This window comes from Ptychodera flava, chromosome 14, assembly GCF_041260155.1.
Source record: "Ptychodera flava strain L36383 chromosome 14, AS_Pfla_20210202, whole genome shotgun sequence".
NCBI lineage: Eukaryota > Metazoa > Hemichordata > Enteropneusta > Ptychoderidae > Ptychodera > Ptychodera flava.
Genome location: NC_091941.1, coordinates 4070665 through 4085621, shown reverse-complemented (window position 1 = coordinate 4085621; position 14957 = coordinate 4070665). Strand labels below are relative to the sequence as shown.

Sequence of the window (14957 nt, the reverse complement as noted above, 5' to 3'; positions counted from 1 at the left end):
TAGATATCGCAGCGTGTTGTCTTTTATTGAATTGCTTGCTTCACTTAGCTATACTGGATGCGACGTTGACACAGCATGGAGTTGTATAGCAGCACGTCACTGAGCGAAGTCATGTCCGCGTTCTATATCGTGAAATCAAACACGTTACTATAATAGAGGAAATGACTGAACATTTGTTATTTTTCCATTCATTATTGCGTCTCTGGGAAGTCGATTTTATAAAACTCATAGCAGAGGATAATCCTGATATCGAATGGATAGTGATGTCTACAAAACGACGATAGTAAAAGGATAAGTGCTCTTCCTACGCTATTATGCAGCAATGTGTTCCTGTTTTGTCGAACTGTTACGGGTGCCTGTATTGTCACCGGACTCCACATGTCTGCTCGTCACTGTCCGTCAGTGGGACGTTGGGGTACAGGAAATCCTTTTCCCTTTGAATTAAAACGTATCGCAAATTCATACGCAGATTAGTGTGACCTTGTTAAAAAATACCTAACACGGTACTGGGAATCCTTAAGTATCAAGTCAGAGCTGTATTAATTTTTCACACCCCTCAATCTGTAAATTTCATGATGCTTACATAAGAGTCTAAGGTTCCTCAGTACTATAGTAGGGTTTGTGGATCCATTCCAGTATTGCACTCTCCCTTGTCTTTACTAAAATACAGTGATTATGACAAAAAGTATGCTATCAGCAGAGAAAGTTACAAGTTCAAAATAGATCTTTATTTGAATCACGGGGAAAACTTGACTGATAATTACGATATTGTTTTTCGTTTAAAGAGCTGACACATTTTCGATAAAATGTTCCGGCAACAGGATACTCGTTGCATCTTTAATCATTAGTTTTCGATCAATTGAAAATATATCCATAAATCGACAAACAGAAAGAAGTCATACGAATATTCTACTTAATTGCAATTACTAATGTCAGTTATTTACGCCTCACTGCGGATTTCCTATATCTACTCAGTAAAATAAATTAGTTCGCGCACCATTGTCTTCCTGGCGGAGTAAGCATTTTATGGTGATTAAATTTCAGCATATTGTTATATTGTCATTACAAATTAGTAACTGGTCTTTACAGTGTTATGGGCAACTATGTAAATGACTTCCAATTATCGAGTTGTGCTCAGGTGCATTATTATGCATTTGTTAATTATCAATTTGGAGTGAAAAGTGTACAAATTATAACTTAACCGCCCTCAACGTAAATTTATGCGGAAAAGTTATAGTATCGAAAACATTGGTATAAAATGCATAGCTGAAAGTTCCCCGCACCACCATAGGGTTTTCAGTATTTCACATTACATCCTGTTTGCGATGCTTCAAGAATGATCAAATAGGCATTTACTCTTGTGTAAACATATATCATATGTATTTTTTTCACCTGCTTAATCTTCCACATCAGGCAACGGCGTGGCCTTATGGGTATATTAATATCACATCACCCAATCGGGTGCGAGTACTGAGATAAAGGACAACAACGAAGTTAGAGCTGTTTCAGTACAATATCAAAATACCCTCAGTGGTTTCTGTTTATGTAAAAGAAGATGGACATTTTTTGTAAGTATACCGAGTTTGAACTGTACCGTGTATTACGATACAACACTTTATTCAGCACGTAGAGCTGATTATGATTAATTTTATGGTGTCTATGGAGTGTAAAGAATGAAACATTTATCGTTTATTTTATAGTTATACACTAGACATAAAAAACTCTTCTGCTAGTATTCACTTTGCCATGAAACCACATGGTTCATTTCTTCACCGCGAACAAACTTCTGGTAGTTGTCTTTAAACCGCTGACATATCTGGAGCAAATGACAAACGAAAAGTTACATGAATAGAGCGTACACTTTTGAACCAGGCGTTCTTCAAGATGTTAGCACTCGTTTTGAAGATTTATTTACATTATAAGTGATGATATTGATACTGTGTTGGATAATGCTCCTTGATACATTACATCGTGTTTCATAATGGCTTCGAAATATTCACTTGCAGACTAGTTTTCACCAAATTACCTTAAATTCAACCGAACATTGTAAAGACACGAACTGTAAACTGTCAATCAATCAGTGAGCCAGCAAATTTTTGTTGTAACAAAAGGCATGATTTGTCGTCATAGTGTATATATGTAACACCAATGGCCATCGAATAGAGATTGAAAAAACTGCTGAGCAAGTAATCAGGTTTATGTCCAATAACCAAATATACAATAAATTATAGTGATGAATGATCTTAGAAATATGAATATAACGCAATCTTATATATCATGAATAAAGTATCTGGATGAGCTGAAGCCCTAAAACTTTTAATCAATCAATCAATCAATTAATCGATGCGATCGATCGATCAATCAGTAATCAATCAATTAATCAATAGTCAATAAATCAGTCAAACAAGAAATGAAGAGTAACTTTGTAGTCTAGTATAATTAAATGCGTCCGAATGTGTTATCCTAATTCTTGTATACAGGGTAAATGTAATTTAGTGAAATTTTCGAGACTGCTACCATTGCCTTGCCAAAAAGTTAGTAAATTGTTATGGCAGTACTAAATTTCATGTAATTCATGTAGGTGAAACACATCGGGAGTAAGTTTAAGCAAATGTTAAAAGAGAGTCAGTTATCTCCCTGATAAATCACAAAAGTAACGTACGGAAACGAAACCTGAATAAATATGTGATACGCTTTGACCCCGGAAAAAACCTTGATATAGATGCAAATATATGGCCATGCCCACTTAATTTGGGACAATGCGCAAATACACATTTAATATTGCGAAAAAAAGGACTGTGCAAAGTAGGGCTAATGTTGTGAACTTTTTAAATTTAATGTACTTACAAAGGGTACATGAAAGCAAGTAGCCATGTGTGGAGTGATTGTAACCTGTAAACGAAACAAAACTTTTATGTTTAGAAAAATAAGCCAATGTAATAGATATAGAAATGCGTGCTACACAACATATTTAACATTCTAAACATGTTCACCATCTCTTTTTCAGGAATGGATATTTCTTCCATTTTGTTAGACCCCGGTTAGTTCTGCAAATTAAACATTTCCAATGTTAAACTAGTTGCCTATAGACCAGGTTCTGAAACCCTCCCCTAGGGAATTTTGCAAACATTCATTTCTGGAAGGCCTACCTATCAAGCTAGCAGAATCAGGTTGTCTGCAATTCTAATAATGCTGGTTGTGGCCGTGAGCGACTATTGTCATGATTACCACAGCGTTTTTAGGGGTGCTCGTACAATGAACAAATTGAATATCCCTGCCTTCGAGAAAGGTATAGAAAAAACATTGAATAAGTAGAGTTTCTCATTAGGGTATGGACCTAAGTTTGGTACTATTACATACAAGAGCAAAGGTGAAGGTCACCTTGAAAACGATGGGTAAAGGTGAACATTTTGTGATTTTGCGTAGAGATCACCTACATTTTCCGTCAACTGAAGGTAGATAACCTCTTGAGTCTGTGAATCGATCCACATATAGTGCTTTATATTATATTTGAGGATTTCAGGTTTGATTTACTCTTGAAATTGTTAATATGAAAATTCTGTCACCATAGCAAATGGTTTGAAGTAATGTACAAATCTCTGAAATATGAATGCATTTATAGTCCTTAAGTTAGTGTTTGATGCAATTCAAGTATCATTAGAAAGTTTCAGGCCCAGATTGTAAAATGATAACTTTACTATTAGAGTTTATGGTCAAGGTCAGCAGCAAACTCGAGGTCATTACAGAAAACTTGAAATTTTGCACGAAACAGAATGTCGATTTATAAACCACCATTGATATAATTATAGACCAGTCGATTCAAACAGCTTGATATATAGTCTTTCCGATAGTGTCTGCCAAGTCCCAAGGTAGTTTCGGTCCCTGGTCCATGAACTATAATAGATAAATATAATGATCCTTTATCTTTTCCAACTCATTTGGTAACAATGTATCTTGTAAAACTATACCTCATTTATCATACCCATATAAAAATACAACATCGGAAACATAATACCGAATTTAGGGATGTGAACTGTATTCAGACATTGCACAAAAGTCAAACCTTGAACATGAATATGAATTTACGGTTACGTAGATTACTTCTGAATGGGATATACAAATACTGTTGCACGTCAAAATTATCAGCAATATAACTGTCCATACGAAAACAAAATTGACATTGGTTTTCTCGAAAGCTACCTCTGGCATCTTCCAAAGCTGACTGGTTGCTGGCAACGGTTCAACTGGTAAAACATCTAATATGGCAGCTGAAATCCATCCATTTCTACCAGAAAAAAATAATCAGAATTGAAATAACACATTCGCTAAAATTTCTTTTTGTTGTACATTTGCACATTTTCTGATGCAACTGCCGTGAAGTATCGAACAAATTAACGAGAAATATATGTTTACAATGCATTGTACAAATTTAACAGTTGGTCACGAAATATAACATCAACAGCTTCGGATATACGATGTAAAGGTTCACATCAGGAAGCGCACAGCTTGGAAAGACAATATTTGTACCTTATCGCAGAGACTATGCTTTCTTCATCTATTATATCTCCTCTACCAATATTTATGAAAACTGATTTCTGAAATGATTAAAAACAATATTGTTTATTAATATAGACATTCTTATATTTGTCCAAAGAGAACTTTTGGCCAAAACATATGTGGAACAAACCAACACTTATCACTGAAGATGCAAATTATTTACAAGACTTTACAATATTGAAGGAGTTGTAACAGAAACTACTGAGTCTTACGTCATGATCAAGTATACACGTATGATGCTACTATACTTTCAAATTGTACTGAAGGAGACATACTACAGAGTCAATGAGTTACAAAAGAAAATGAAAACGAGTTGTTACAAATTTCACAGTTATTTAATCAAATTTACCTCAATCAAATAATCTTGCCCCGTCTTCTCTGATAGTTTTTCGACCTGTGTTGAATTGAGTATACTTGCTGATGAACAAGTGTAAATGGAAATCATAACTGTAAAAGTTTTAGTTACTTTAATTTTAGTTTAAGTTACTACGTTTGAGAAAAAAGTTCAATTCTTTCTTTTTTCGTGCTTTTGTCTCAACTGTTTTAGTTATTTTTGTGATAACATTATAAATGTGATTTTCCTCAATGAATATTGTTGGGGCTGAAACCTAATTTCGAGTTTAAGTTTTTAAAACAATATAAATACAAACAAGTCATTGACAATGACATAGTCCCCACTTGTAATAGGAGTATAAGTCTTGATGGGGGAGGGAAATGTGGTCATTAAGAAGTATCACTGGAGTGTATATGTTCAGATGAATGGGCACATAGGACTATGTCATTGTTCCCAATTTGAAACAAGAGGCATGTCTAAGTTATGGTTCTAAATCGGGAAAAAAGATCAGACCTCTAGCTGTATTGGCCAGCCAAGAAATACATATGCGCATAATAAATGAGGTACAAGATGTTACATCTTAAGGTCTATTATCCTATCAAAATTGAAGCGTAAAGAACTTGTGGTTACTGAGTTATGCATATATATGCATAATCAAGGTCAAAGGTCATCAAGGTTACGTGACATTTTGAAAAAAAAAATTGTATTGCTAATTAATCCATATGTGCCAAAATTCAGACCTCAAGCTCTGTTGGCTTGCCCACAATTATATATGTACATAATTAATGAGGTAAAGCATGTGTTGTCATAAGGTCTCCCATCCTACTAAATATAAGGACATAGCACTTGTGATTACTTATTTATTGACATAATCGTGTATATTAGGTAAAAGGTTATCGAGGTCACATGACATTTTGTCAAACAATGTCTATCCTTTAGTCTATCCCTAAATACCAAAAATCATACATCTAGCTCTATTGGCTCGCTCAAAATTAGATATGCACATAATTAATGAGGTACAATATGTGGCGTCATAAGGTGTCCCATCATACCAAATATGAAGGGTGTAGCACTTGTGGTTCCTGAGTTATGGACAATTATGTATATTTGAGGTCAAAGGTCACCGAGGTCACGTGACATTTTGTCAAAAATATTGTCTTGATAAGTTATCCCTATATACCATAAATCAGACATCTAGCTCTATTGGCTCGCTCAAAATTAGATATGCACATAATTAATGAGGTACAATATGTGGCGTCATAAGGTGTCCCATCATACCATATATGAAGGGTGTAGCACTTGTGGTTACTGAGTTATGCACGAATATGTATATTTGAGGTCAAAGGTCACTGAGGTCACATGACATTTAAAAAAAAAATTGTATTGCTAAGTTATCCCTATATACCAAAAATCAGACCTCTAGGTCTATTGGCTCGCTCAAAATTAGATATGTGCATAATTAATGAGGTACAATATGTGGCTTCATAAGGTGTCCCATCATACCAAATATGAAGGATGTAGCATTTGTGGTTACTGAGTTACGGACAAATATGTATATTTGAGGTCAAAGGTCACCAAAGTCACGTGACATTTTGTCAAAAAATTGTATTGCTTAGTTATCCCTATATACTAAAAATCAGACCTCTAGCTCTATTGGCTCGCTCAAATTTAGATAGGTTCATAATTAATGAGGTACAATATGTGACGTCATGTCCCATCATACCAAATATGAAGAGTGTAGCACTTGTGGTTACTGAGTTTCGGACAAATATGTATATTTGAGGTCAAAGGTCATTGAGGTCACGTGACATTTTGTCAAAACAATTGTATTGCTAAGTTATCCCTACATACCAAAAATCAGACCTTTGGCTCTATTGGCATGCTCAAAATTAGATAGGTGCATAATTAATGAGGTACAATATGTGGCGTCATATCCCATCATACCAAATATGAAGAGTGTAGCACTTGTGGTTACTGAGTTATTGCACAAATATGTATATTTGAGGTCAAAGGTCATTGAGGTCACGTGACATTTTGTCAACAAAATTGTATTGCTAAGTTATCCCTACATACCAAAAATCAGACCTTTGGCTCTATTGGCATGCTCAAAATTAGATATGCACATAATTAATGAGGTACAATATGTGGTGTCATAAGGTGTCCCATCATACCAAATATGAAGGGTGTAGCACTTGTGGTTACTGAGTTATGGACAAATATGTATATTTGAGGTCAAAGGTCACCAAGGTCACATGACACTTTGTCAAAAAATTGTAGTGCTAAGTTATCCATATATACCAAAAATCAGACCTCTAAGTCTATTGGCTTGCTCAAAAATTAGATAGGTGCATAATTAATGTGAGGTACAATATGTGGCGTCATAGGGTGTCCCATCATACCATATACGAAAGGTTTAGCACTTGTGGTTACTGAGTTACGGACAAATATGTATATTCAAGGTCAAAGGTCACCAAGGTCACGTCACATTTTGTCAAAGTGTCTGAGATATCTGTGTGAACGGATGGACTCACGAATGGACATGACCCAATCTATAAGCCCCCTGGACTTTATCTGTGGGCACTTAAAACTCTGTCACTGCATCCTTTTTGCAATATGAATACGATGAGAAACTAAATTTTTATTTTTCTTGGCCTTATACATGGGAGTCTATGGACTGCCTTATACATAGGAGTCTATGGACTGCCTTATACATGGGTGTCTATGGACTGCCTTATACATGGGAGTCTATGGACTGCCTTATACATGGGAGTCTATGGAGACTGCCTTATACATGGGAGTCAATGGAGGGGAAAACTAAAAAGTCCTCTAACACGGTCAAATTTGATCGCATTGTGAAACAAATCGACGTGCATCTGTATGAGGTAGGTTACTATCCTTGTACCAAGTTTGAACGAAATCGCTCCAGGCGTCTCTGAGATATCTGGGTGAACGGACGGACGCACGCACGCACACACGGACGCACGGACGGACGCACGGACATGACCAAACCTATAAGTCCCCCCGGACGGTGTCCGTGGGGACTAAAAACTGCAGTCATCATTACAATGTGTAACTTTTACAATAATCTGTACTCTTGGAAGTTTCGCTTACCTTGACCCGCTTTGCCATTGATCTTATACTCAGCCAAAGAACGAGATATTGAGGATCAAAATTTGCTAATCGAGACTTGCTTACCTTCTTAGCACAGGCTGATAACATCTTCCCGGACAGAAGTCCCCTTGTCGAAGAAGTACTTGGCAGGACATTGCATATGTAATCACACTCTGCTAGAAGCTGTTCAAGCTCTGCAGAAAATCTGTATAATATGGAAGTCGGAGTATTGTAAGAAAAGTTTGACGTTAACGAGTTATTTTTTATTTCGTTTCATTCTTTTTCACGTTTCACATAACATGATCGTAAAATTGTTGATTTAAAACCGGGATTTAGGAAAAATATACGATTTTGAAAATGGCGTTTATTTCTTGATATCACCGAAAGGTCGGACAAAAATATTTTTCTTGTTATGACCGTCTTCCTTATAGAAACTCGCCGATTGAATTCCTTATTTATTGTTGACGCATCAGTGTTAAAGTTTCCTTAATAATGTTACTAAACTCAACGACAAGTCCACGCACATACATATCGCGTTGTTTTAGAACTATGCATGTTTGCATGCTCACGTCACCTAAGCTATATGGTCCAAAATGGCAATGGTTAACGCACGCATCGCAAGTTGCGTACCAGATATACATGAATTATTCTTGCTGTTTGGACAGTTAAATATTTACATCGAGGTAAGATATGTAGACTTATTTAAATCTTTGGCCTACATGGGGCAAAGATGTATGGTTTGGCGTACTCACTTGTACACATCAACGTGAGACGTTCTCTCTCTGATTAAATGTTCATGCTTCACCAATCCCCACACAGTCATACCGTGGTTCTTGCACTGTTTAGCAACTAAAACACACAAAGAAAGCAGTATCAATGCATCTTCAGCAACATTATTTACAATATTTTTTCTGTTTTGGTAACAATGATCTGTCGTATTAATATCCATGATATTATTCTAAATCCATTTTGAATGATCTCATATATTTCTATGTTTTTTCTTCTGTGCAAGTAAATATGTTTCTCAACAAATAAATTATTCTGACTAGTTAATCATTGAAATACATCAAAGTTCGCTGGATTGATTCTCGTCTCTAGAATAAAAACTTGCCGACGCGTGCATATGTATGCCACAGTGTACAATCCTTGTACCAACTTCAAAAGAAATTGGCACTGGCATGTTTGAGATATCTGCATGGACGCACGCACGCACGGAGCCCTATCTATAGGTCCCATGGGCGACCAAAAGGGTAGAACAGTTGTAGTACCAATGAAACAGACAAACTTACAAAAGATTAACGTGATTATGACCATGAAAGCGTCTACCATCAAAAATGTTTATTGTGTGAAAAATTCAGAGACTTACTTTGTGATCCGATATCTCCAACACCAAGTATTCCTATGGTTAACTCTGACACGCGTCTAAAATTACAAAATTCTGTATTCCTACAGAAATGAAAGACGTAAAACTTTGTGTGAGAGAACTTAGACAGAATAGCTATCAGTCATTTAATATCCTCTGTTTGATTTAAAGTTTAACGCCTTCAGAAAATACATTGGCAGTATATGAAATTTTGATTATTCTGATTGTCACTGCAGTTACTTTGGAAAATCTGTGATTAATTATCCTTAGCTCCGATATTGATGATTATTGAACTTGCACCCGCTTAAAGTATTGATAAAACTTAAGGCGATTGGTCCCTTTATCGGAAAATTTGCTCGATGAAAATTCGTAGTTACAGTGTGGTTTGTATTGAGAGTCTTGTACAACCTTAAGCGGCAGCACTATTCTAAAGAACTTAGTAGAGTTGTAAAATTTAACATTAAGAAATATCGATGCGATTATTCAGAGTTTAGAGCAATTTAATATATAATTTAATTCTTTGAAAGAATAAATGTAATTGAGGATCGTTACGCCAATTTGGTTTATATCGCGTTATATTCGAACATTTATATTTGACTTTCCTCTCACACTTTCCTTTCGCGGGAAGCCCTTTATTCGTCCTGTAATACCAACAAATCTAAGCAAATCCAGATTTGTAATGGATATCTTGGATGCAAGACACTGGCGTTACATTGAACACTGACAGGCAAAAGTGAAATATACATTTCGAGTCATTACCATTGATCGGGCCCCGCATGCTATGGTGCTATTGGACTAAATGTTACTGAATGAAAGTACTGATCAAAATGTGAGAATTCACAGTGTATTATCCTCAACAAACCTGGCCATACTTAGCTGCCTCACAAAAGCTAGAAATGCACGTACGACATACCGATAGGGTGTTTTCCTTGTATCAGTTATGAAAGAAATTACTTACTGTGTTATGAACTGGACATGTAAAAAAGTGCAACAGAACAAAATATAATCGCCATGCACGTGTATGACATGGGGCAATGTCCTTGTACCAAGTTTGAAACAAGTTGTTGTTGGAGTGCTTTTTATCTCTCCCTTATTCGTAAATAAAGGTTATGGTTATTGTGTCTCCCAGTATTCCTCATTATATTATAGCATTGTCAATACCAGTGAAATTTGTGACGTCATAACCTCAGATTGTTACTGATAATGTATCCGATGTGACCCAATATGTTTTCTATAATAGCAATAAAGTAGCCCACTCAAGAAAACTTTGCACTCCATAATGTACTCGGCTCCGCCCCGTACATTATGTCATGCAAAGTTTGCTTTCGTCCATTATGGTCCGGAGGGGATAAATTGCATAAATAATGATACAGATTTATCAAGTATGACGCACATGGTAGTTGACGTCCGACATTAAAATTATAGAAAAACAACGAAAATATCTTGCTATTTCGGTCATTTTGCTGCCTCAACCAAACTTACCAGATACAGTCCTCTTGACATCTTGCCATCTCCTTGAACTTTCTCTCTCTGGCAATGACGTGGCCGATGACGTAGTCTGCCATTTCGATGCCGGAGAAACCGGGAGATCTCGTAATAATGAAATGAGGAGGACATTCTCCTTCCCAAGCCTTAAAGATACTATCGATGCCTAAATTAAGAAAGTAAGTATCAAATGAGGAAAAGTTTAATGCCTGACATTTCAAAAGGCAGTACGCGGTTCATTACCAGCATCGGTGGCAAAGGTGGCTAATAGTAAAGAAAAAGTGTTATGTATGAGTTATATTTGTGTCCACACAAAGATGCTTCAGATAAAACAACATTCGATTGATAATAAAATTTGGTGTGAACTGTGAACACAGCATATAGCCGCAGATTGCAAGGGGCATAAAACTTCAGCAACAGATATTATTACATTATACTTGTACCGGTTTGTGGATTGTAAAGGGGCTATGTCATGGTGGTAGGCATATTTTATCCATTTAATAAGCATTATATCTCCTGTTCGGTGTTATTAAATATTGGGTTGAGTTTTATTACACATCGGGGTAGTGTTACATATTGGGTTGGGTTTATTGCATATTGAGTTGATATCATATATCATTATCACCCATTTTCCAAATTAATTTATGTGAACCATACGGCATAGTAAGTTTTGGTAAATTTCTGATACTTAATACAATTCAATCACCACAATGTGTCTATTACATATGTACTATGTATTATTTGCGATACATTCCACAAGTTTAATAAGGTGTATTAATGAACGTTTAAATGGTGCCCAAAGTTTTCATATAGCAGAAGATAGCCATGCACACACTTATTCCTTTTCATGATTTAGTGATAATTTCCTGATGGGAATTCTGTTTGGTGGTCGTTAAAGTTATGAGTAGAGGTTAAATGTTCTACTCATTTCTATATAGTGCATTAAACGATCAACAGCAACATTCTTCTGGTGTGAGAATGATGATATTTGGAAAATGTTTCGGTGCAGATTCTGCCATTGTTGTAGTTATTTGCATTTTTCGTTTATTTGTTAATCAAACAATAGTGACAATTGTGTTTTCTTTTACAAAATACCCTAATTGTTTGGTGGTTGCTAAGGACAGATAACAGTGGCCGTGCATATTTACATTCATTTTGTGTATTATATGAACACGGATTCTTAAGCTCATTTGAAATTCAATCGCTTGATTGCTGAAGGTGTGCTTCTGGTTAATGGGCATTCTTAGTAATTTATCAAGTTTGCTGAACTAAATAATTATAACCATCTTCACTCACATCAAAACTTTTGAGGGGTTATTGGTTAAGCGTGATCATGGTTGCAAGGCGTATCTTTGTCTCATTTTGCTTTGTACTATAGCCCGCGTTTAATGTTATTGCATGTAGGTTTAAATGTCATCACATGATATTGGGTTACTATTACATATTCGGTTATGTTTCATTACATATTGGGCTAGTATTATATATTGAGTTCATTATTGATCGAGTTAATATAACATAAGCAAGCAATGTAATCTTTTTTATGTCAGAAAAGCTACAGATCATCAATGCTGACAAATCTAAGCTTTTAAACTAACGATCGTTGTTGGTCTCAAAGTGTCGTTACCAAAACAAATATTATTTATCGAATTTTTCAAATCACGTAGACCTACAGTACAATGGTAGATCCCTATAGAAGGCAAACATCCTAAGGGTAGAAATGATTGCAAGATGCATGAAACTTTAGTAAGAGATATTATTACTTTGTACTTGATGGAATTTGTGTTAAACACACACACACACACACACACACACACACACACACACACACATATATATATATATATATATATATATATATATATAATCAATTGATATATCAAATATATATATATATATATATATATATATATATATATATATAATCAAATGATATATATCAAGTGTTATATCAAATATTGTATGTGTGTCAACATCTATATGTACACATTCACATCACATAGCTATATAATTTCATTCTACCAAATATATCATACGACACATTCAAAATACGCATATTCGGCCTGACGTACCTGCTATTGTATCAATACTACACGTATATCAATATCAACACCTTACCCGCCACATTATAGTGCATCCATTTCAACTTCGGGACATATTTCACAAAGGATGGAAACAATCTGACAAACGTATTTTCACACACCAGAACTTCTGTCTCTCGTAGGATTTGAATATCTGCTTCTTGTAGCTGAACGAGTTCTCCTTATAAGATATAGACAAGATGGTATAATGAATGCACATTCTGCAAGAAACCTGAAAACGTCATTTGCAGCCAAAATATTCACAGTTTTCATCAGTAAATTTAACTATCTAGGTGTATATACGAAATACTCATTTTCATTGAAGCTCTAGTTGGTATTAAATTTTGTCGTGTTTTCCATCTATTTTGTTCTGTTTGTTAATTACAATTTCTTTTATCTAATTCAAAGTATTGTCGAAATATCTTATATTCAACTTTTCAAAGCGGATTATGGTTGTTTTAATGTTCGATGGTATTGTTAAAGGCTGAATTCTACTCTCCAGTTTAAATGCGTTTGTCCACTGAATGAAATTGTGTGCAATTGCGTGATATGAACAAAGGTGATATGTTGTCGTTAGTCCCGTTGCGATAGCAATCGTAACTCAGCGAACTTTGCTTGCGGGAATTTCAATACACGATAGCTTTTCTTTGTTATTCGAATCCAAACACAAACAATGCGACAATAAATGATTTCAAAACAATATAATCTTTTTAAAATGTAAATTATATATCGTATAATGATCCTAAATAAATCAAACTATGTATTGCAAAGTAATGACAGCTTAATTGCCTGTCATGTGATGTGTTCCAATTGGCAAAATTGCGTTTTTAAAGGATTTGTCATCAATCACCAAACCATTGACATGTTGAATTTCTTCAAGTACAGATTACATGGACTGAATTCATCGCTTAGGCCCTGTTTAGCAAACCATTAAAACTGGCCAGGACGTTGTTTCAATATTTGAATAAGCTTATCTATATTCGGTTATATCTTAAAACCAATATTGGTAATTCTAAAAAGTGTATTTCTAACTTTTAATCGCTGCACGACTTTTTGATGAAGTGAAGAATGACTCCCACTTTAGCATAATTTTTGTCGAGGACTTTCGTGTAGCTACATCAGGAGTTGCTTAAGAAAAGCAAATTGAAGGTTTTACCAAGGTGTGAAAGATTACGAACATAAATAAAGTGCCAGCGCGTGAGTAATTATAGTAAATAATAAACTGCCTCCCCTGTTCCGACTAATTTTGCGAGCATGGTGTGTGTTTTTTATCATTCACTTTGCTAAATTTGCAAATATTGAACTCACGTCGATACACGGTCTCCTGGCAGGCGCCGGTCGATTCTACCAATAAAAGTGCGAACCCAGGGGTTCTCTAGCTAAAGGTCGTTCTTATCAGAATCCGGCTTTCCGCGGACCCCTCTCTTATTTGTGGTCGGCCATTGGTTTCGATAGCCATGTAGTACAATGTGTACAGGACAACCAGCCATCTCATTACTCTTGAACCGATGGACACGGTGACTGCGCTTTCCGCAAATATAAAATCTACTGAGGAAGGAACATTTGTATTAACAGGGGAACACAGCGGACACTATAGGATCCATACATTCGAGTGACCTTGACGTAGACTGTTAATGTTGTCTTAATCACCTACCGCTAGACTTGGGACGAGTAAAATGCACTTGTCTGAAAACAGTGTCGTGACATTCAGCCGCTAGTGTTTCGCTCAGTCTGGCTACTTTAGTTGCAAGAGTAACCGCCGGCGACTTCCGCGCATCTTCCTGCATGTCGTAGCAATCTGCCACCAACTGACCCGTTCCACTTATCAGTTATGTTTATAGACACAAGAGGACCGGGTCACATTCATATCAAAGTGAACTCCCTAAGTTAGCTTTTTTTTCCTGGACACGGGTCCTCTGAAGTTATATTTTGTATGGCGATGGTCACTCCTTTGTGCAATGGCCATGGGTACTCCATATAGGCCGTGGGCTAGAGGGGGTCTACGTGCACCCTCCCCCCCCACAGGATA

At 35.9% G+C, this 14957-nt stretch overlaps 1 protein-coding gene across 2 annotated transcripts; it reads right to left on the bottom strand.

The window, feature by feature from the left end:
• Positions 1–605: 605 nt before the first annotated feature.
• LOC139148999 (glyoxylate/hydroxypyruvate reductase A-like) lies at positions 606–14748 on the bottom strand. Of its 2 annotated transcripts, XM_070720488.1 has the most exons (11): positions 14583–14748; positions 12966–13109; positions 10848–11016; positions 9369–9448; positions 8755–8851; positions 8087–8207; positions 4907–4951; positions 4528–4595; positions 4201–4285; positions 2848–2892; positions 606–1816 (listed from the first exon to the last, which is right to left on the bottom strand). In XM_070720488.1, exons 1-11 carry the CDS (start codon positions 14713–14715, stop codon positions 1730–1732), a joined length of 1074 nt encoding a protein of 357 aa, XP_070576589.1. In that variant the 5' UTR covers positions 14716–14748; the 3' UTR covers positions 606–1729. The 2 variants fall into 2 exon arrangements, with proteins under 2 accessions (XP_070576589.1, XP_070576590.1); XM_070720489.1 differs by lacking the exon at positions 4907–4951.
• Between the last annotated feature and the right edge of the window lie 209 nt (positions 14749–14957).

What these genes read in the sequence shown, in the direction of transcription:
- LOC139148999 (XM_070720488.1), bottom strand. Translation starts at nt 14,715, where the DNA reads ATGCAGGAAGATGCGCGGAAGTCGCCGGCGGTTACTCTTGCAACTAAA. An exon ending in AGCATAGTCTCTGCGATAAG is followed by an intron (nt 4,286 to 4,527) that starts GTACAAATATTG and finishes TTTTTCTGGTAG; the next exon opens with AAATGGATGGATTTCAGCTG. An exon ending in CTTGCTTTCATGTACCCTTT is followed by an intron (nt 1,817 to 2,847) that starts GTAAGTACATTA and finishes CATTTGCTCCAG; the next exon opens with ATATGTCAGCGGTTTAAAGA.